General features: G+C 39.7%; 1 protein-coding gene across 6 annotated transcripts in view; it reads left to right on the top strand.

The window, feature by feature from the left end:
- Positions 1-23,353, top strand: part of axin1 (axin 1) — a 49,575-nt gene that overhangs the window by 17,045 nt on the left and 9,177 nt on the right. For 4 of the 6 annotated variants that reach the window (XM_066674171.1, XM_066674172.1, XM_066674169.1 and 1 more), the window contains 6 exons: positions 2,376-2,573; positions 8,888-9,856; positions 16,287-16,427; positions 18,039-18,135; positions 20,720-20,857; positions 22,789-23,336. In XM_066674171.1, coding sequence (XP_066530268.1) covers positions 8,967-9,856; positions 16,287-16,427; positions 18,039-18,135; positions 20,720-20,857; positions 22,789-23,336 — 1,814 coding nt within the window. In that variant the 5' untranslated portion in view covers positions 2,376-2,573; positions 8,888-8,966. Of the gene's footprint in view, positions 1-2,375; positions 2,574-6,544; positions 6,724-7,777; positions 8,333-8,887; positions 9,857-16,286; positions 16,428-18,038; positions 18,136-20,719; positions 20,858-22,788; positions 23,337-23,353 lie in introns of those variants that run through there. The other 2 variants (XM_066674174.1, XM_066674173.1) reach the window with 2 other exon arrangements.

A 23,353-nucleotide genomic window follows, 5' to 3' on the forward strand; every position in this document is an offset into this window, starting at 1 on the left:
GTCTAGATCCATGACCGAATAGTTAAAACTAATGGGAATAAACTATTTTCATCAAATAGCATATCGATTGTGTCAGTCAACCTATGGACAATTCATCAGGGAGAGCAACTGGGAACTGAGAGTGCGGAGAGCATGGCTTGCTTTAAAATAAGGAAAGTTTAAGCAGTAAACCTCACATATAAAGGTAAATGTACAGAACTGGACCTTTTCTGGGATTAAAGTTTGGCATCTGAAAATCAGTAAATGATTTGCATATTAACCTGATCATAATTGGATGTAATTATCAAATCACATGTCATGTAAATTGAATATGTATATATTTACTATATGTACTTTATTTAGCTAAACCATTTATTATTGTTTGTTTCCTACATTTATGGCCAGGTATCAGGGTATATGTCAGCATGTTAAATTTCACATCTCTGTTCTTGCTTTGGTATTGGGCTGAGAAAATAGAAATTTCATGAGTCTCTTACTAATCTTACTTGGGGGTAATTAGGATAGCAGTGAGTAACACAGCACTAATTTAAATCTTGCATTCAGCAGCCTCAATCAAGCCTATCATCTGCCCTATAAAGAGAGACAGGTACTTAAGCTGAAATTGCACCTGTCAACTCATTTGTCTAGAAGTCACAAGGCCACTCAACAGGTAGCTGATTGGCAGCTACAGCTGTCAGTCACAACCTCTGTCAGTCTTTGCAGGAAGTTCAGCCAGCACAGCTGTCAAATAATTCCAGTCGTTTCTTCTGAGACTTGAACTATTCCGTGCACCACATAGATCAGAACAACAAAGTGGGAGAAGTCCTGAAATGCAACCATGCACCTAAGCTTGGGATATTGTAAAATCAAATGACTTTCAAAGGGCATTTTTCCTGCTCCACTACTGCCCGAAACAGCCCACTGTGAGAGCTCCAGTGTTAAAGATTAATTTGGTTTTGAGCAATTACCAAATACTTTCTCAATCTGTGTGATCTCGACAAAGCATTGACTTTGTTCCAAACACCTCGATTTTCTGCTCTTTTCCACTTGATTGTTTCCAAGTGCTTGCTCAGAGTCCATGCGCTAAGTTAGTATGCACTCATGGCCATGTGTTGGCTCGCAGTGGGGGGCCCAGTGATCAAAGCCAGGCCTCAGGAAGGGCAAGGATAGGGTTGAGTTTGCAGCTGCTGATGCCATCTGATTTGAATGCTGGCCGAGTAGACCTTATGGTATTCAGGGGGCCATATATGGAATGCCCTTTACTCTGTGGAGGGTGTTTAGACTCTTCAAATTTAATTTTAAAGTTATTTAATGCAAAATGTCTCACCACAGAACAATTTAATTATTCAATATACACAAGGCAATAATTATGAGCAATAATTAATATTTAAACATAAAAATGATACCAAGTTCACCAATACTAATATTTGGTTTAAAAGCAGTACACCATAATCCACAAAGTTGCTTTCTATAACTTATCATGAACAAGTATAGTGAATCTTAGACAAGGGAGGTTGGGAGTGAATCTGAAGAACTCATTGACAATTGAAAGCTGATATCGCTGTCAACAATCTAACATTTTTCCTTTGTTTTGCATTGGAGCTATAAGACTAATGTACCCAAATAAATAGGCTTTAAAAGTTATTTTCTTTTTTAATGCTATTCCTCCAATTAGCATAATGTAAACTGCATATCTAAATTCTTGCATGCTTGCCTCAATGTCAAATTGCCTTGTTTTTGTGTTTTCTGACCCTATGACAGAACTTAAACATAAACAGTTTAGTGGGAAACTTGTGAGAGTTTTAATTCAAGGTGTCATTACACATGTAATAACAGTGTACATGTTTTAGGTGAGAGAATTTTGCCTAAAAAATGGAATTTGTGGACTGTATATAGATGGATCATAGTCAACACCTACATGATACAGGAATGATAAATACAACAGGTTGTGGTGCATTTTCCCTGCATCTGTTGGGGATTCCTCTGGTTAATCAAGTTTCCTCCCATAATCCAAATGTCACATGTTAGTAGGTAGACTGGCTTACAAAAATACTTGTGAATGGGAGTTAGAGCGAGAGAGAGAGAGAGAGAGAGAGAGAGAGAGAGAGAGAGAGAGAGAGAGAGAGAGAGAGAGACTGCGTGATGGACTGGTGCCCTGTCCAAAATGTGTTCCTGCCTTATGCCCAGTGATTCTGGATAAGCTCTGGACCTTCTGCAACAGGATGAAGCGGTTACAGAATATGGATTAATGAATATTTTAAAACTAATAATTACCGTAAATTCCAATAGATGGGTCAATATGTATGTGGTTATGATTTATGCATTGCCTGTTTATGTTTTAAACATAGTCTGTTTCCCTTCAAATCATCAAAGCCTTGTTTGTATTTATGTTTCAGATACGAATGGATACAATATACAGATGGAAATGGCAAGATTCACTGGGGACAATGAACTATTTAACTCTGGGAAGGCAGAGGATGCAGTGTTTACGGGCACTTGATGTCATAAATGGTCTGGAGATGGTGTCTGCTGCTGGTGGATGGACAGTTGGGGGGTGCCTTCCAGTGCAAGAAAGAAGCTCCAGCTTCCCCCAGGTGAGGTTATTTTAAATTTAAAGTTTTTGAAGCTTGTTGAATTAAATGATTTGATGAAACAAAATAATGACTTTGATGTTGACATTAGACTTATCATTAGCTAATGGGTACTCTAAAGTTAAAGGGTTTAGTCCCAGTAGGGGTTCCCAATTGAAAGACTAGAATGTGATGAAAAATGAAAATGCACAGGAAAAATAAGCTGAGCTTTGTGACAAAGTTTGTGCATCTCATTTCATATTGGCATTTATCAGGTGCCTGCTGTGTTCTTGTTTTGATATAGCTAAATTATTAATGAGCATGTATGTATGTAGTATCTGTGATGTGGATAAAACAAAAAAACACATTGTGTGTGTGTCAGTTTACCTGGTTTTAACCATTTCACTACCAGGAAGAGGGAGATGTATGACAATGAGAATAAAGCTCTATATTAAGGTTTTAAAATGTTTTAAATATATTTGATAAGTCAAAGCAGTTTGCAGTTGCTGAATGTCTGTGAGGTTTATGAAATGTATATTTCAATTGCATTCCTGGTTGTTTACTATTTAAGTGGAGCACTAACAGTGAAAGCATTTGACTCAGTAAGGCAAAATTCGTGCTGGAGATATATTTACATGTCTGGTTATAAGCTCTGTTTTTGCATATGTCTGTTTCAGTGAACACTGGCTTCTTAAAAAAGAAAACAAATTAGTGCTGGAGTGAATTTGAATGATTGCTAATGACTGGAATTTGAGACTAATCATTAAAAAACATTGCACTCACTCTTTGTGCTTTTCAGATGAGCTAATCTAATAAAGTCATAAAGTGAAGGAATGACACCCTACATTCCATGGATCTTTGATCTTTTCACTAAAAAGGCAAAAGATTACTTGGTTGATTATATCCAGGTGTTGAGTCATAACTTCTGTAGATTCAGAGCATGTGGAATGTTTCAGAGCTCTTTAAATAAACTAAGACCTGCATATAAACCACATTTTTTTATGTATTTTAAACAAATAAAGGCCAACACTTTGAAGTCTTTGCAAAATAATAGCTCAGATACTCATTTATTTTAGGTTTGATTTATTATAATATATATTCAGTTGATGAAAATTTTACATACACGTTAGCCACCTTCTTTACACAGGGTCCCTAAGCACACTAGTCATGTAACATCAGCTAAGGGAACTTCACTCCGTTTCTTTTGGAATGCCCTGCTACATCACGTAAAAGAGTGTCGCACTGACAACAGTCTTTGAACTCCCCTTTGAACTAACTAGCAAACTAATGAACTGCAGCCATGTATGATTTTGAGTATGTAACATAGTGGGAATACAGGTGATTATATGGGAATAAATGACATATAACAGGTTTGTGTCATGTTTACATCATGGTTTATGTTTGTATAAAAAAAGCTATATCTCTCAGGATGACTGACAGGTAAACTTCACCGTCAACTTCCTGTGCAGTGATAAACCATTGCTACTCCCTACACAGCATGAAGTTCCCTTCAAACTGGATGCTTACACTCCCTATGGTTTGGAATCTCACTTAAAATGTCCAAATTCCTTGTGTAGTCCACTTCACAGGGAACTACTGGGGTGACTGGAATGCATCTTTTGTTAGGAGGTGTTGGCATGGCTTTTTGATTGCTTAAATTAAATCAAACACTGAGGCTAGCTGTGTACAAGCTTCTCTAAATTCACTTCTAACAAAACTAGAATTTAGCCCATTCCTCTAAACAAAACAAAAAAAAAAGTTTCTTGGCCTCTTGATTAAGTATGCTTTTTTTCAGGACTTTGCAATGGGCACTCTGATACAGTCACGTTTTTTTTTTTTTTCCTTAAGCCACTTTCTCAAAGTTTTAGAGGAATGCTTAAGATCATTGTCCTGCTGGAAAACCGATTGTCCACCAATTTTCACCTTTCTAGCTGATGCCTTGGGTAACTGCGTCTGTATTTCTAAATAAACCTCCTTCTTCGTGATGCCTTCTTCTTTCTGACATGCATCAGTCCCTTTCAGAGTAAACCAGACTCCCAACATGATGCTGCCACCCCCATGTTTCACGGTTGGGATGGTGTTCTTTAAACTAGAAGCTTCCCCATTTTTCTTCTATACGCAGCATTAATCGTTATGGTCAAACTGTTCCATTTTTGTTTCATCTGACCAGAAGGCATTCCATCAAAAAAACAAAAACAAACAAAAAAAGCACTAGTTCCTTGTTCTGTGGATCATATGCAAACTTCCACCTGGCTTTTTTTTAAATGCCTGTCTTGGAGTAGGGTCTTCTTTCTTGCGTGGTGTACTTTGAGACTGTGGTGATGTACTTCCTTAATTTGTGGATGTAGACACTTTGGTACCTTGTGCATCCATCTCCTTTGCTGTAGGCTTTAGTTTCCTTTAAACCTTCAAATATATCTGATCAAAATTTACTCTGGGATTTAATTTGCACCTCCTTTCTGAACAGTGTCTTGTGTGTGATCCCATATCATACAGATTGAATACAATTGTACAGTTGCTTGTGGTAACTTTAGCTGTTTGGAAATTGCTTCTAAATAGAAATCTAACTGGTGGAGGTCCAAGATTTACTGAGATCCTGGTTGAGATACTTGGATTTCCCCATTGTATCAAAAGTGAAAAAGGCACTCACTGGAAAGTTAGGCCCTTAATTACCGTCACAGGTCCAATAAATAACTCCTAATTTGGCAGTTGGCCAATCAGACACTTCTGAAAGTCACTACACCCCTTTCTGTAATGCCTCAGACTGTTTAAAGACAGTGAGAGTGATGTATGTAAACATTTGACCCACTGAAAATAGGCTATAGTTAAATAAAGAAAAAAATCTTTAATCAGATGTATATTTACCTCAGATATGAACAAAGTACCGACTAACTGACTTGTATTCTGACATGATGTGGAATAATAAATGGAGGCACTGAAGTTGCTAACCTCTTTTTAAGGCACAGCTTATGTTTCTTGAAGACAGGTTTCATAAAATCACATTGCAGTGGGGAATTCAACATCTATTTAAACCCTGCTCCTATCAGTGACTGACTTAACAGCTAGAGATCACACAATACCATGTTTTCTCTTTTAGATCTGTAATCTGTGATTCATTTGTTGAAAATATTAACATTAAAAGGTAATTTTGATTGAAATCTTAAGTGAATATATGAAAAGTAATATGCAAAAATGCAAAAATGAAGGAATATGGAGCCAATAAGACATTGTGTTTACTGTTTCAGGAGAGATTTGTTGCAGTATTGGAAATTAATTATTTTTCCCCATTGAGTGTTCACTGAAGCATGTTCTGTTGTCATTATCTTCATACACACTGCTTGAGATATACCATATTTGTAAAGAACCAATAATTATTTTCTAATGTGAATTTACAAATTGTGTGCTTTGTTTCATAGCAAATGCCCTTTACTCATATTAGCAAAAACACCCAAAGTGGACTTGGTTCATATTATTATCACAAACTAAGTCACAAAAGTCAGGTGGAGGTGTATAATAAACACGAGTGTCACTGATAGGCTTACCTCGATTTAAAGGAGCAGCAAACTACGGTTAAAGGCACCATTCTTCCGTTAATTTAGCTAACCTTACTTACCACTGCTTAATGTTATTTTATTTACATTGGGGTAAACCTACTGCATCTACTCGTCCTTTAAATTCCGGTATGGAATTACATAAATCGGTTTGAATGTACAGCTGAAATAGACACAAGCCTCAGAACAGAGAGAATTCATTCCACGCCGAGGGGTCTCTGTTTGTTGAATATGGGACTAAACCGCGGGCTCATAACGGGAGCGAATTGACACCAGAGGCACGCCGGTGCCTGTTTATTATAGTATCGATTAAATATATTTTAGAGGGGTGAACATTTGAGGCAAGAACGAATTCAAAACCCATCCTTGATATTCCCTTTTTCTCCAGGCGGCAGTGTGATTTCTGAACGCGCGCGGCGCTACACATTGCTTGTTCTCTCCCTTTCACACACACACACACAGAGGCACAGGAGTGAGAGAGTGTGTGTGAGAGAGACAGCCATGGAAAGGTGGAGAACGGACTGTTTTCTTTGTTATTTTTAAAGTCCGAGATTCGCATCTATGACCCGATCCGTGCGCGGCTGCGTGCGATGCTCACGCAAACGGAGAGCACGTTCTCACAGGTACAGTACGGAGCACTTTTAATTCCCGTCTCCTCTCCTCTCTCTTCTCCTGGCTCGGGAATGGAGGGTTTATGCGGTAGCGAGAGATGAAATGTGCCATAAGCTTTTGAATACCTATTGGAGGTGCACTGCTTATACGGCGGGTTCTCGTCGACTTTTTACGCTCAGCTGCGTGAGATAAAGCGAGCTCGTATTTTTCAAGCGCGTTAACGTACTGATTCGAGTCAGAAATAAATGTTGTAAAGTTGCCTACTAGTCGCTCGACTGCGGAAGGGCCTGGGTGTGTGTATGTATGTGTGTGTGTGTGTGTAGAGAGAGAGAGAGAGAGAGTTTGTTTCTACTTTCCCCTCCCCCATCCGTTAGTGCTGCTGTGCTGTTGAGACTCAGAGGCCAAGACATGAATGCAATGAATGTGGGGCTCACTTCAAAGCAGTGGGGAGGGTAGAGAAGGGGTGTTGTAATGTCGTCAGGAAAAGAAAAAAAGGAAACAACAAAGTATCAGAGTCTTTTTTAAAACCGCACCGACTGTCCCTGGTACGCTTGTTCGGGGAACCTCAGCGGGGAAATAATATAACCATGTCGAAGAAGTGGGTTCTGCAGTGTGTTGTGGTCGCTCTGAAGCCGAGAGTTGAATCGAGCGGATCTTGTCATATCAATTTAACGAGCTAGCCCGCTAGTTAGCCAGATTAGCGGTCTGGGCTAGTGGGCGCTCGACCGCTGCCTCAGACTAACGTTAGTTTTATGCGCTTGCAGAAGGGGTTAGCTAGCTAGCCTGCTAGCTCTCCGCCGTCGGTTTTCACGGTGTACGCGACAGGTTCGCTGTGTGCTTTGAGCTGTTCGGTTACATATGTTTCATATAATCCGCGGAAATGTGTGTAAAGAAGTCTGAGGACTGGAGATGAAAGGCAGGTCGATGGCTAGATTGTTTTGTTCGTGGCTAACTTAGCTAGCCACTTTAGCGAGTTGCTCCAAAGAGGCTCCTGCTCCTCCAGAAGAGTCTTTATTTTGGACCAACGAACGACAAAGGTAGCAACCGAGCTATGTACCTTAAGCTTACATGTGAATAAATAAAATTACAGCGGCCTTTGTTGAGTGATCAGAGTAATATGTTATCTAGCTGGTTCGTTTTTAAAACATGACCACTATTGTCTTGTAGTAGTGGTAGTAGTTGTATCCCTGAAACTTTTGTCCCCGTACGCGTAAGCGATACCGTTTTCCACTGTTAAAAGATAACAGATAAAAGTGAGAATAGGAGTTTTGCATGTTTTGGCAAGGCAGGTTGCAGAGTAACGTGGGGTGTATCAAACGAACACAAGAAGCGCAGAACATATATAACTACGTCATCCAAAAGCGGTGTTTAAACACCTATTTTGCAACTCAGAGAAGGGCACCCTTTCCTCATTTGTTGCTGGTAGTTCTAACAAGTTCTGAATCCAAATGGTAATTCATCCAAGGCCGTAACGTTAGCTGCTTTACCGGGGTCACTACAGGAGAGCAATTAGTCATGAGAGGTTTGGAGCACCCTGCAGTTTCTCTGTAGGTAACCTTGACAGGGCTTTACTCTTCAGAGAAACCCCCTGTACATGGAATTTAAGACTTGACTTTTAATGTAGGTATAAAGCCTATTCTACCACTTACATTAAAATGTATAACTTTCCCCAGCTGCCGCTTACCCCCAAATGTATACTGTTCACTGTTAATGCTGAAACATTCTAAGGCAACAGCCCGTTGTACACTGCTTGTAAAACAAACACCTGTAGTTGAATTCGTACTGAAAAGACAAACTGCACCCAGTGTCGTAGGCCAGAAATAATGACTGTAAACTCTGCAGTGTTTTTCGTGTAATCCATGACTAATTTCTTATTCAATGTTTATTGATTTATGGCCTCTATCTAGCTGTTAATATTAGATTTGCTGCCAGTATCTGGTTCTTGAAATCCTGGCTACCATTTGGGGCATTTCTATGCATGGGTAATTGAGCGCTTAGTTGAAAGTTCCACATTGATATAACATGTGAAATAGTTTAATTTGCAGTATGTAAACCTCTTTTAAAAGTCTGAAACAAACTTCTGTAAAAGCATCTAGAGTTGAGTGTTGTTGTTTTTTTTTCTTTTAATTTTTGAGGGTTTGTCTTACTGTGTTTCCTCCCCCTCTTTTTATTTAGGAGGAATTATTTTACAGTGGCATTAGAAGAAATCTGGATCTAACAGTTCTGCTAAGTGGACTGTGCTGGGATTGGGGGCATGGATACTCTGAGGATGAGTGTGAACGAGGAGCCTTACCTGGTGGACCTTGGGGGCAGCTTCACTGAGGATGCCCCCAGACCTCCAGTGCCAGGCGAGGAGGGTGATCTGGTGTCTCGTGATGGGCGGCAGTATGGCCTGGGCTTCTATTCCATCAAGTGTGAGAGCCTTAAAAGCGAAGCCTCTACGGCTACGCCCAGGCGGCCTGACCTGGATCTGGGTTACGAACCTGAGGGCAGTGCCTCGCCCACGCCGCCCTACCTGAAGTGGGCAGAGTCTCTGCATTCGCTGCTTGACGACCAGGATGGTATCCATTTGTTTCGCACGTTCCTCAAGCAAGAGGATTGTGCCGATATGCTGGACTTCTGGTTTGCCTGCAGCGGCTTCCGCAAACTGGAGACCAGTGAGGGCAATGAAGAAAAAAAGCTGAAGCTGGCAAAAGCCATCTATAAAAAATACATTCTGGACAACAATGGGATTGTGTCACGACAGATAAAACCAGCTACAAAAAGCTTCATCAAGGACTGTGTGATGAAACTACACATTGACCCTGCCATGTTTGACCAGGCTCAGACTGAAATTCAAACCAAGATGGAGGAGAACACCTACCCTTTGTTTCTAAAATCTGACATTTATTTGGAATACACCAGGACAGGGGGGGAGAGCCCTAAGTTGTATAGTGACCAGAGCTCTGTGTCAGGAAACGGAAAGGTTCTGCCAGCTTACCTTCCCACATTGAATGAGGATGAGGAGTGGAGGTGTGAACAGGAACCTGAGGAGCACCCTGAGAGCAACCCCCCACTTAGCAATCGAGTGACGCAAAAGCTCCTCTTGGAGACAGTGCCGCAGCGTGGAAACAACAAGAGATACCATGACAGTCGAGAATACAGGTAAAGCTTACTTGTTTATATATATATATATATATATTTACTGTATTTTGTTAACTGTGAATATATTGTTAAGGAGAATCATGGCACTCACACAGATATTTGGTTTCCTAATGAAACAGACTTTACCCACATTGTATCAAGTTTTTTTTTTGCTTGCATTATCTCAAGGTAAATCTCAAATGCATCATGTAGCTTCTATGGTATTTTATCAATATCATGCAGCAGGTTTTCTCTTCAATGCTTTTTCTATCCCCTCATTGCAGACTCTGCCTGAAGAATCACATGAAAAGACAGGCTGAGTGTTAGTACAGCCCTCCTGAGATGTGAGGTGTTCAGTGTAGGCACAAAGCTCTAAGCTCAAATCAGCTATCTGTGACTGTGGAACCCAGGGCCTGACTGGGTCAAAGTGGGGTATCGTTGACTACTCTGAACGGGTACTGATGGGTACTCTGTGTTCTTTGCCCAGGCGTCTTATGAATGTCAAGCTGTTATTTTAGAAGATGGATATCTAAGCACGAATTCTGGAGAAACCTAGGTTAACACTAGAGGGGGAAAAAGCCACATAAAACTGCTCTGTGTTGAAGCATGTTAAGGCATGGATTTCCATTCCCTGGATCACTAAACATGCATATATTATTCGATGATAGAAGTCTGTGTTTCAAATGGCCAAATGTGTTTTCCCTTTTCATATTACCAAAGGCGTCCTTCACTGCTTGTTGACAGTTTTTGCTTTTGTGTGTGTAGACATTACTGTTTCAGTATTGTGTTCCTCATATCGTTTAATTGACAGAGGCAGTGAGTTTAGGCTAAGCTACAAAATTTACAGCAAATCATTTGGTGCATCACAGCCCTGTATCCTTCCATATAAGCAAAATGGGATTTAGAGATGTGACTACTTAAGACTCTAATCCTTGTCCCATTGCAATAGAAGCTGTTTATGTGGGGTTTTGAAAGGGCTGTGCAGAGGATTACAAAGCTTTCTACCACTGACTTAAAAGCAAATATCGGCAGGTCCCCTCTCATCCATCCCCCATAACCAAAAAAAAAAAAAAGATGATTTCCAATTTTGCAATTTGTGATGTACAGTTTATTTTTCTTTTTTTTTCTTTTTTTTTTCTTGTACAAGAGCTTAAACACTAAGCAGCCATGGTGAGTTGGAGGAGGGATTTGCACAGCCTGATTTAGCTCCTGTAAAATGCTCAGGAATACATTGTGATTTGGTCTTCTGAAGAACTCTATCATGCTACATTGACTTGCCTTCTCTCCATCATATTGAAAATTGTTATATTTTCTACCTAGAAGTTGACCCAGTTTTGTCTCAGCTGTCTGAGACAAACTTGACATGGGTTGAGAGAATGCAGTAACCTTGTTCTGCCCAAAAGCTCAGGCTATAGAACTTCAGCTTTGGAAATACATAGACGTGAAACACCCCAAGGACTGCAGCAAGAAAAATAAAATATAGTAGAGAGACATGAAATTGTTTCCCCTTCTCTCTTTCTCTTAAGTTTGTCACTGTAAATTTTTCCTTCTATATTCTCCCAAATGGTTTCAGTTGGAAATGAGAGCTTTTTAGTTTTTGAAGGTTGTTGTGGGGCACTTCTTTTAACAAGCCATAACGTGACAAAATGAGAAGCTTTGATATTTTTAAACCACAGAAACACGCTCCACCCAGCTGAATGTGTCTTCCATGGCCTCTGGACTTTATGCGTTTTTAATTAGTGAGCAATGTATTTTTGAGGTTGTTTTCAGATGATTATTTCATTACGTGAAATATTTGGCTGGAATTACAAAAAGATGCCACGTTCATTTTTTAATAGCCTTTTAGGATCACCCTTCAGGCTTTTGGTGCATGTAAATGTTGCAGTAGTCCTGTTTTTTGGAACTAAATAGGCTGTAAATATTTTCACAGACTGGATACATACATCAGGTAAACCTGAAATTGTGTTGTATTGAATGTGCACTACTGCGACCCTGAACTGGATAAGTGGTTACAGATAACAAATGAATGAATGTGCACTAGCAATAGTCTTGATGGCTTCTCTATTAGATGATATTGTTTAGTTTTATTTTTGAAAGTTACGTTCATTCTTTTTCTTTCTGACCACTGCTTTGTTGGCATGATTTAAAAAAAATAAAATAAAATGTATCTACCAGAAGGACAATCAGGCACAGGGAGCTGCATAGGATTCACTGTATAATTTATTCGTGGTTTTTCACATTGGGCAATTAATTGTGAATATTTCCCTGATAACTGTCAGTGCATGGGAACTGTCGTTGTGATTATGGAGCAAATAAGTATGTGGGATACTTTAAAAGTTATGGTTAGGAATGATGCATGTCATTGCTCAAGTTTGTAATATTCTGTAGGAATATTAGATTAACTTTTAGGATCTTAGGAAGGTGCAGCTTTAAGCCAGCTGTGTACTCATTTGTTTAGGCCTCCAATCTCTTTTGCTGACCTCAATCAACCTTTTCATGCTCCTTTTCATATTACTTGGCCTTTGCAGTAATTGCCAGCCATTTGAGGTAATATACTAAGTGACCTGAAAGCCTGCCTCGTGCCTTTTACCTGTGCTGTAGTATAGAGTCTAATCAAACAAACAAAAAAAATTTGTGGACAATGAGTTGGTAATCATTCTGTCAATTTTAGTAGTTGTTCAAATTGGTGGACCAGAAATGAAGCCTCTACCTATGTAATGGCTTTTCCCAAATTAACTTTTTTTTCAGCTTGCAATGCTGATGGGCAGTGGTCTGCATAATTTAATTGGTAATGTGCAACAGGAAATCCAATTCAAATAGATCATGGCTGTTTTTAGCCAGCACACTCACCAGTCTCTTTGTTTTGTGTTGCATTTGCTGTAATTGTAAAAGAAACACTAATTGATTTTATGTGGAATCACAGTAATAATCTAAAGCTACCCATGAACCCCTTGTCTATGATTTTATGAGCGACTGTTTGGTGAGAAATCAAATAGAGTGGCAAGTGGAATGGTAGTAGGGAAGGCAGGGGAGCGTCTCTCCTCAGGCTCTTGGCTCACTGTAATACTGTGAATATTGACATGCCTGCTGCTTGAATCATTAGAAGGCTGAGGATGGGCTGAAAGCTGGGAATAATCACTGGAGGCTGCTGTAAACCCTAGTCTCTCTTGCTCGTGCTCTCTAACTCTCTTTCTCTCTCCCTCTCTCTCTCCCTCTGAGCCAGCCTTAGGACAAGGCTCATAACATATTCCTTCAATGTAATGTCTGTAGTTCACACGGCATGCCGCACAGCGATGGAGATGTGGTCTCCTATCACAGATCAATAAAAGCTGGGGCAACAAAAGACATGGGACATTGCATGCTGAGCTACCTGAAGAGAGGTTTCACCCATAACTATCTCTGTGACATCAGGAGATTATATAAGGCATACTGTATTTTTCTATATTGAAAACTGGTGTACTGTTAAATATGAAACATCTGAAGCTATTTTGACATTGATATATGATTGGAGTATTATTAAACTGGTAATTTTTTTTCAGAGGTTTTCAAATGAGAATCAAGATTGGTAGACACTACACTTTCCTTTTATTAGAGTCTCACCATACATTGTGTCGTGTTGTCCAAGACTAGACATGTAGTCTGGGAAACCAACCTATGGTGTATGTGAAGTATACTCCTAGCTTGGTAAATATGAGTGTAGGTTTGCAGATGATTGTTGTTCAAGGGTTTTTCGGTACTAATATACTGGCTTGATCAATGAATGTACCGAGAAAACAAGATTTAAACCCCTTTCACACATATGCACAGAAACCCAGTGAAGCTGTATGTGTGAACGCAGATGCCTGTAATATTTGTCCCAGACTTTACCTGGACTTTATCCCGACAGTCCCCTAGCAGAAAATGATAATGTTCCTCCTCCATACATAAAGCTAACAGACCTTTTACAGCTGAGAGAATGCATCTGGCACAAAATATCTCCCACATTGTAGCATAAGTGTGAAAGGAACACTTTGGAAAATCTCTGGATCTGTTTCCCTGGAATATCTCCAGATTTCATAGGTGAAAATGTAAGTAAAGTAAGTGAGTTAATAAGTAAAGTAGCCCCAACGTTAGCAAACACACTGATATTCAAGTTTTTTTTAAAGTGTGGAAAATGTATGGAGAAATAAAATCCCAAGTAAAATATAAAAACAATGCCTCTAAATCTCTATTCAAATATCCTCACTTGAGACATTACCATGTGCCATTAAATTCTTTGTACAGAAATGTACAAAAATGTTATCAAGCCTGACATTATGTAAAACACAGGCTTGTGTTTTGAACAGAACCTGTTAAAATTTGGACCCAACCCGATATAATATTTAAAGTTTTTAGTCTGAAGCTGACCCAAACTCTCATCAACTGAAGCACACAGTAAACGCTGACAAAATACAACTCGTTTCCAATGTTACCCTAACTTCTGTCATTAGATTGTGGACAAATAGAAAAATACTTTTAGAAGACAATACATTTTACAACATTTCAATTATTACAGTTTAACAGATTTTATAGTCAAATATTACTTTCACAAAAATCCCAAATTTTTAGTTTAGTCTGTAAAAATATTCAGTGTGCAGTGCTCACATAGGACTCGCTGTTAGCCTATGAGATACATGCCTTTCCATAGATAGTGAAATTGTAACAGTGCTTCTGCCAAGATAAATTTAATGTCCTTATGGTTGAACGAAACTAATGGTACCTGACTCAGTTCACAGCCCTTATTTTTTAATCACATTCTTAATGCTTATAGCCCCCAAAGTATGATAATTATCTAAAGCTTTACTAGACACTCGGAGTACTTTACATTATTTTGGACATTCCGAATTCACCTCTAACACCACCAGTGTCACCACTGGTGACACCAATGGTCAGCATTGATGGTACCACCACCTCTATGTCATAAATATAATCAGGTGACTCTAGCGTACTGGATTTAAAACAGTTAAGTATAATGAAAAAGAGAGGATGACCAAAGCAGGGGGAATGAAGGATCATATATGGCTGTGAAGCCTGAAGTTTAAACCCAACATAGGAACTTCCACACATGTAGTGTACAGCCAGAGTTCATCTGTATCCATATTGAATTGTCCAGATCATTATTGGCTATATTCCCACATGGGTGCTTTCTGACAATACCCAGACTTTGTACTAGGGTGCTGGCAGGATAAAATCCAGGTAATGTCCAGAACAAATGATTCAGACATTTGCGTTCACACACACAGCTCCTCTGGCTAAATCTGGAAAGCTCTGGGTTACTATTAGCTAGAAATAATTGTGATAAACCATACTATTGTAATTTTGTATAATTGATTATGATAGCGTAATAATGCTATTACACAACTTTTAGGAAAAGTTAACTTAAAAATATTCAGGCACTGGAATTGAAACATTAAAAATCGTTAAATAACAAATAAAATTGCTTTTTTCAAATAGAGAGACCAGAGAACAGGGCAGAGGGAGCAGCTAAAATTCTGATGACATTCATTGTAATGTAAACACAAAGGGCAATTCAGAAGTCAGCAAAAATTGTGGTAGTGTCCATATTGTACTGTAAGTCAGTAGTGTAATTTTGAAAAACTTAATGTGCAAGCCTGAAAGGGGTGCATTTTAGCCTTGGGCAATAATGTAAATATCAAAATATCACCATCTCCAGAATTATTGTGATAAAAAGATTTCTTGTTAAATATTAATTTATGAATTACCCCAAGTCAAGTGAGTGTGAGCTGCACACCAGATGGGGTAACTGCGTTGCATGCTGCACACAATATTCTTCTCTATTAACCAGCATATTCTTTCACACCAGCCGGCAAAAATTGCAAATATTTTTTCGTTGCATTTGGATGCGTGCAGCGTTCTAGCAGTTTCTATGCAGACACTGTACAGAATTCAGTACTTCTGTGAAGTATATCTAGGCCAATAAACTTCCTGTGTTTTCTAAAACAGGAGGATTTGTTTATATGCTCCCATAGATTAATTACATATAAACTCCTGTTTAATTCCTGGGTTATCTAAAACACAAGGTGTCGTTTTATTGTGTATTCCACTGTTGGATAAACCTGATGGTCAGTTTCTATATCCCATGTAATAAGGTCATTAACATCCCTCATGCCTCCTTTATTCTGTTGACATAAATCAGTGATTAATATACACCAGTGTGTCTTATTTTATCTTATTTTTTTTTTAGAGCTGGGAACTAGTAAATGTGTTGTTGTAGTGAAGGACTCTAGAGAAACTGTTGAGGTAATCTCAAAAAATTATGATTGAGCAGCAAATAGGCCTAGTGAGTTTAGCTGACCTGATATCACGTCAAAAATGTAAGGTGGGCCAATAAAGACATATTTTAAAATGGCTTTACAACAAATAACTGAATTAATAGATTTTCATATTCATCCTTTTGTTTTTCTGTCTCTAGGCATGCGCAATGGAGGGAGCCTTTCAACCCTTACTATGTCAACACTGGCTACGCCCTGGCCCCTGCCACTAGTGCAAACGACAGTGAGCAGCAGAGCATGTCCAGTGATGCAGACACCCTCTCCCTGACAGACAGCAGTGTGTATGTACACATATTCAATTGCATGCACATTTCCCTGGCACCAACAGATGAGTATTCATTTTCATGTAAACGTAAGGGCATGAGACATTGCACATTTTACAGGAATGACACCCTTCGGTTATCTCTGTGTTATCAAGTTCCAAGTCAACAGCATTCCCCAGTCAAATCAGCTGAACTTCCCATGCCCTCAAAGAAATTTTGTTAGCACTGCTCCAAAGCCATAAATGTATTAACTAGCAATGAACAGTGTAATAACCTCTCTTCATTGGAGAACATTTCCTCTTTAGAGTGTTTGAAGCTTGGGCTGGCATCTGCGACAGTCTGCTGATCTCCGAGCAGTGTCTCCAATACACGGATCAGAGGCACCTCCCCCTGCACTGCTGTGGGACCAGGAGCAAATCGGCCCTCCTCTGAGGCCGCCCATCTGCTCATTACCCGCCCTACCAAAAGACTCGAAATGTCATTACTTATGCTAATTATAGAGCCTCCAATTGGGCTGTACACCAGGACCTGCAGGCTATAATTTGATGGCATCGACTTCTGTTTCTCTACAGATTTACTTGCCCCAAACTCTGCATGACTGGCCCCCCATGTTATACGTAATCATGGCACTGAAAACAAATTAAACCTTAAATCTATTCTCTAGTGTAGCATGCACTGGTCAACAACAGTAATCAGACTGTCCTGTGTTTTTACAGATCCAGAAGGATATTGACCATATGCAATTATATTAACTAGCTTAGAAGCAGTCCCAATCACAGCCTGTAAGATGAGGGAGGAAAAGCAATATTAAGACATTGATTTTATTTTCATCTATCGTCTGTTTTAAAGTATTTACCTGCTACACATTCATCAAGTAGATTGTGCGGCTATAGTGCTTGGCTTGTTTTTAAATTTATGGGTGCTGCTGCTGAACACATGCTATCATTTAGTGCAAAGGCTCCTCTTTCTTCCTTCTCTGCAGGAAGTTCATTTCCTTTTAGGGAGGTGAACGAGGACACAGTGGCCTGGGGAAAAGCAGCCAGGGAGAGAAAGAGACAGACATGGGGAGCGTGCTAAGTTCAGAGATGGCACTGGGGAATCATGTTAAAAGAAACATGAAAGGCAGTGCAGCAGCACCAAAACATGTGTCTGAAGTGGGCTAGATTAGAGGCCATTATCAGCTGTGATCCCCTGGTGGAAGGGGTTGGCACAGCAGGACTCATGGAGCCCCAGGAGGATGAAAGCTTCCCTGGGGCCCCAGCAGAGAGGGACCCTGAACTACCACTGCTACTACCTTAGCGATTCAGACAGTCATGCGCCCACAGTCTGTGAAACAACAGGAAAAAATCTTTCAGATTCTGCTTTGTACATGCCTGTTGAATATAAATGAAGCAGCTCTGTTTGTGCCGCAGAGCTGATATCTTGATCACAGTGTGATACATTGAAATATGTATAGGTGTACACAATGTAGCCTTGCTTTAACCGTTATTTTTTAAATGCATGACGAATGTGGAGGGATGTGGTTGGTTTAGTATTTGCAGAATAAAATTATAAGACTATTAGACATACAGTATATTGTTTACTGAAGTGGTGTTTTTAATTTTTTAAATTGTACTTTATTCCCATCAGAGATGGTGTACCCCCTTATAGATATCGTAAACATTCTCGACGAGAGATGCACGAAAGTGCCAAAGCTAATGGGCGAGTGCCACTACCTCATATTCCTGTAAGTATTCTTTGAACATCTTGTTGACGCTCTACACACTGCAGCCCTTTATTCTCTCTCTATGCCTTTCTCCCACTCTCTCTCACAAACACCTCTTTCCTCTTTTTTTTTTTTTTTTTTTTGGCCTGTACCCCTGTCTATCATGTTTTTTTCCCTCTCTCTCTTTCTCTCTCTCTCTCTCTCTCTCTCTCTCTCTTTCTTTGTCATTCTCCATTTCTTCCCTGTGTCTCCTTGCTCTCACTCTCCCCCAAAATGAATGTGCATTCTTAAGATGCACAGCGGTGGCTGGGGGGCCTTTGATCATGTGCTGGCGAATAGCTGATGGTGTGTGTGTGCGCGCACGCACTGTCTGAAGCGTTCCTGATGCTCTCTTCAGCTCTGCCTGCCCATGCCCAGCAGACGTGAAGGCTCTCCTCTGATGGCTGGGCTTCCCCGCTGCACTGACTGCAGTATAATTGGAGCCTCTGAGATGGAGCCCAATTTAACCGAGCAAACCCGCGCTTCCCTTCACCAGGGGCTTTCACTCAACATATAGGGAGTCCAGAGAGCTGGGAGACATACATTTTCAGTTTAAAACCAAAGAGTAAACATGGGTGCACTGTTTTGTATCAAGTCTCAGCTTCAATGTCAAATGTTAAATCATGAGTTTTAAAAGCAGTGAAAAAATCAGCCCACATATGCACATTAAATGAATTCACAGATTATTTAACATTTATATGTTAGATCTTATGTGCATATTTAAATTATTTTCTGTATTTTATAAAAAAGAAAATGTGAAAAATCCTTAGTGTCACAAGCAAATGGTACCTTCACAGAATAACAGCATAAAACTGGCAAGCTGATCTCTTCGTTTTGCACTGTGGGGGGAAAAAACATATTAAGAAAAACTGATGTGATCCATTTTTTACTCATCTGGCCTTTTTTTTTATGTATATATAATACTGTGCCTGCATTTATATATTTTCATACATCTGTACCATTGCCTGGCAGCTGAGCCAGTCCATCCTCAGGCTTTAAAGAAGATATATTTTATTGGGCAAAGTTCAGAGACCACCCTTCATTTATCATTTTCAAAATAGTATTGTACATTTTTCTTTCCTTTCCCCTAAACTTGAAAATCATGAGTACTTTATGGTCTAACACTCCAAATTAAATTTAACTACATGTTTGAGAACTCATTTCATTGGCTTAATTATTATTGTCTTGGTTTCATGGCAAGTAAACTATATCCAAAGACATATGAATATTATGTTGACGTGGATTTGTTCATGAATTAATTCAGTTTCATGTATTGTGACAGTCACACCAGCCAGGACTTTGCAATTATTTAGTACAAAATCATGCATTGCATGTTAATTAAGTACACTTCTGTAATGTTCAAAATGTATTACCTCAGAAATCAAAGGGATGCACTGTGCTACCTGAAGAATAAATACTGAAGATTAAATTTGACATTACACATACTAGTGCTTGTTGAAGCTCGATATCTCCTGCATTAGAGCTGTGTTTTCTTACAAAGAACAAAGGATTTAGTAAACTATGTATAGTAAATGTAGTTAAATTAATATTCATGGTTTATGTTGTTTGTAGTACTAAAAGAGAAAACTACATTTCTTATATTCGGATAGGGCATTAATGATAGCATATTGTCTAAAACTTTACTTTGAGGCAACTACATTCCATTCTTCTGGTGATTTACCATGCTTTGTCTCACTGAAAAATAGAGAGAGGGAGAGACAGAGAAGAAAAGCTTTTATTCTTGAAGGGTGGTCTGCAGTGGTGAAGCACACTCAGTAGCCACAACATCTTGTCAAGGCTTGACAGATACTGCTGCTTCACTGGGCACGTAGCCACATGGGCCAGGGAGGAGACTGATGAATCTAAAGTGAGCCGAGACTGAACAAAAAGAGCTGAAATGGAGAGACCAGATCAGATTTGACCCTATAATCAAAATTTTAAAGGCTCCTATATGATTTTGCTGTATGCTGGTCAGGGGCTCCCGAAGAATTGTTGATTCATCCTTCTAACTGCTACCCCATGTCCTTCTCTTCCAGGATTTTTGAATAGTACATTTCCTGAACTATTGTAGTTGGGAATCACACTGGTATGATAGCAGAAAAGAGTCATTGTAGGTCTTTGATCTAAATTTACCAGTCTCTTGTGACATATAATCTTCTCTGATCAAGAGCAATTATGGTTGTCTGGTCAGCACCAGTGGCCTAGGGTACGGCATTATTCATTTTGCAGTGTGCAAGTTAGAACTTATGACCTTAAAATTAGGTACTGCAGAGTCGTCTTGACACAGTCTCACCGGACTTAAATACATAGTCAGGTTCTCTGTTGTGTTGACCTCTGAGCTCAACCTTGAACTGAGATTATCAAAGTAGGGCATGGTTATTTCCATTGCATATCTTGTGCCAGCCATAGTAGTAGCAGGTTTTGCATGCTTTTTCTTTTTTGTTTATTCCTCTTCATATTCCAGTGTCTGCCAGCATGGCTAGCCTTTTATTCTTATTATAATTATTTGAAAAAGAAATATCAGGATTCAGACCTTTCTATTCTGACTGACTTTTATTTTTTGTAGCGCACAAACCGGATGCCAAAGGATATACATGTAGAGCCAGAGAAGTTTGCAGCTGAGCTGATCAGCCGGTTAGAAGCAGTGCTGAGGGAGCGTGAAGCCCAGGAGAAATTGGAGGAACGTCTGAAGAGAGTCCGACTGGTGAGCACACATTAAAACACGTCATGACAAACATTCTGGCCTTATGTTCCTCTTCACGGCTATAGTTACACATACGCTATAGAGAAACCGCAATGTTTGACGTCTGAACCTATTTTCTTTACCTGACAATAGTATTCAAGGCTCTAAAGAAAAAAGCTAGCTGGAGAACAGTGCTGTCGGACCATGAGGGTCCCTAGACAGCTCTTTTTGAGAGAGAACGTAGCATGCATTGTAAGGAGTCTTATCAGACGCCCCACTTCGTTTCTGTTGTTTCTTTGTCTTCAGTGTCAGGTGAAACACCTGCGGAGGCTGAGCTGCTTGCTAGTCTGCCTCTGTGTAATGACTTTGTTTGATGTGAGCTGGGGCGTGAAGAAACGCCAGCACTCTCCGCAAATGGGAATCTTTTCCCCCACACAAAGCCAGGTGTTAAGTCTCAAGGCAGATAATTTGTGTAGTTTGGCCTCCTGTAAGAGGAACTGCCGTCACGGACCAGTAGCTCTCCGTTATTAAGAGCTTGAAGTAGGAATGTCATTGTCTTTTAATTGATATTCTCACCGCTTGCTGCCTTCCTCAGAGATTAGTTCTGAGTTCTGTGCTTTCAGGTAGGAAGCCTTCCAAACTCATTTGAACTTTTTTCCCCATCAGCAGCATGTAACCTGTCTGTTGGTTTCTTCCCACTGAACCGAGACTGAATACATTGTGACTGCTTTATCCACATCTGCACAATTTTTAATGCCTAACATAGTGTTTGACAGCATTATTAGTAGGTGAATTTATGAATTTTGAAATAGATAATCACCTGTCCCTCATTTCATGGGCCTAACGAATGCAACACTATTAACAAGCAGGTCAAGATGCACAATGTTAAATACAACGTCCAATTATTAGTTGTGAATTGCGGTTTATACACTCTGCATCTAATATTGTTTTATTTATTTTTATTTTGTATAAGTAGTATAATTTGGAACACAGAGCCACGGACCTGTACAGCTGCTTAGAGGGAAAATAAAATCTATATGTGCCAGGTATTCCGAAAAAGTCTGCTGCTACTTTATTGGATTAATGTACGTGGAGAGAGAGCATCAAAGTGTCATAGTCATAAATTATTCGCTGCCGTTCACTACTGAATCCAGTATCAAATCGCTACCTAAAGGTGGGTCCCTCACTCTGTGGCTCAAACTGGCACTATTTGGGGTGTCAGGAAGTGGAATACATTGTCTGATTCATGATTTTGTCTAATTTTAATGTGTCCTGAAGTTATAGGTCTGCCAGGCTATTTAATTTACGACGTATAGCTGTAGAAAAAAATGCTTTATTTTGTCTTAATATTAGAGAATTGCTTGGTCGCAGTAATAAATCCTTAGGATTCTAAGGATGACATCTTGTGGGGTATTTCTGTAACTACACTCAAGGTGTTAATAAATTGTTCTTATGTTTGGAACAAAGTATATCAAGGGAGGGCATCAGTGAAACAAACTTTAATTTTCTGTTTTATGGTATAATTCAGGAAAAAATTTCATAATATTAAACATGAGGACAAAAAGTACAGACAAAATTGTTGAGGAGTCTGCGTGCATTATAATTTATAACTATGTTGCATGGATTTGTCTAAGGAAACAATGATTTTAAGTACATTGTTATATATTTTCCAAGCCTGACAATTTAGGCTAAGTTATAGTTGGGGTTTAGGTTAAGTAATTATGAGGTTACGTAGCTAAATTATACAATTTAAGACACTATTTAGAGTATGTATTTGGTGTACTGTCTGTGCCATTTGTATAGATGTTAACTGATGAAGACCATTATCTTGTGAAAATTTATAGATGAGATTTGCTAAGCTTCTTTTGAAATTGAGCTCACGGTTTATCTTTCACCCAGTCTAAGTCATATGATACTAATAGCACTTGTAAACAATCTTTGACCTCCTATAGGAAGAGGAGGGTGATGATGCAGACATCTCTACAGCACCATCACAGGCCTGCCACAGACTGCCCCCTGCTGTCCATGTACAACACTATACTGCACGCTACTCTGATGTGAGCTACAATGGGCTGGCTCTGCGTGATGCTCATGAGGAGAACCCTGAAAGCATCCTTGATGAGCATGTGCAGCGTGTCATGAAAACGCCTGGATGCCAATCACCAGGCACTGGCCGGCATTCACCCAAGTCACGCTCGCCAGATGGCTTGCCTTCAGCCAAGATGCCAGGGTTGATGCCATTGACAGGCAGCCAGGGCAAGCACCAGGCACGACTTGGGCCCAAGGGTGAAACGGCGCATGTTTACCATCACAAGCATGTGCACCACACACACCACACCATGGGCAGCAAGCCAAAAGAGCAAGTGGAAGCAGAGGCAGCAATGAGAGCCCATGGTGGCTTTGCCTGGAACATGGAGCAACACCACTATGGATCTAAGATGCGTAACTATGCCGATGGAATGGGTGCCAGTCCCAACATTGCAGACCCTGTGGGTTACGGGTACGTTCTCAGAAGCT

Source organism: Hoplias malabaricus, chromosome 6 (genome assembly GCF_029633855.1).
Source record: "Hoplias malabaricus isolate fHopMal1 chromosome 6, fHopMal1.hap1, whole genome shotgun sequence".
In the NCBI taxonomy this organism is placed as follows: domain Eukaryota; kingdom Metazoa; phylum Chordata; class Actinopteri; order Characiformes; family Erythrinidae; genus Hoplias; species Hoplias malabaricus.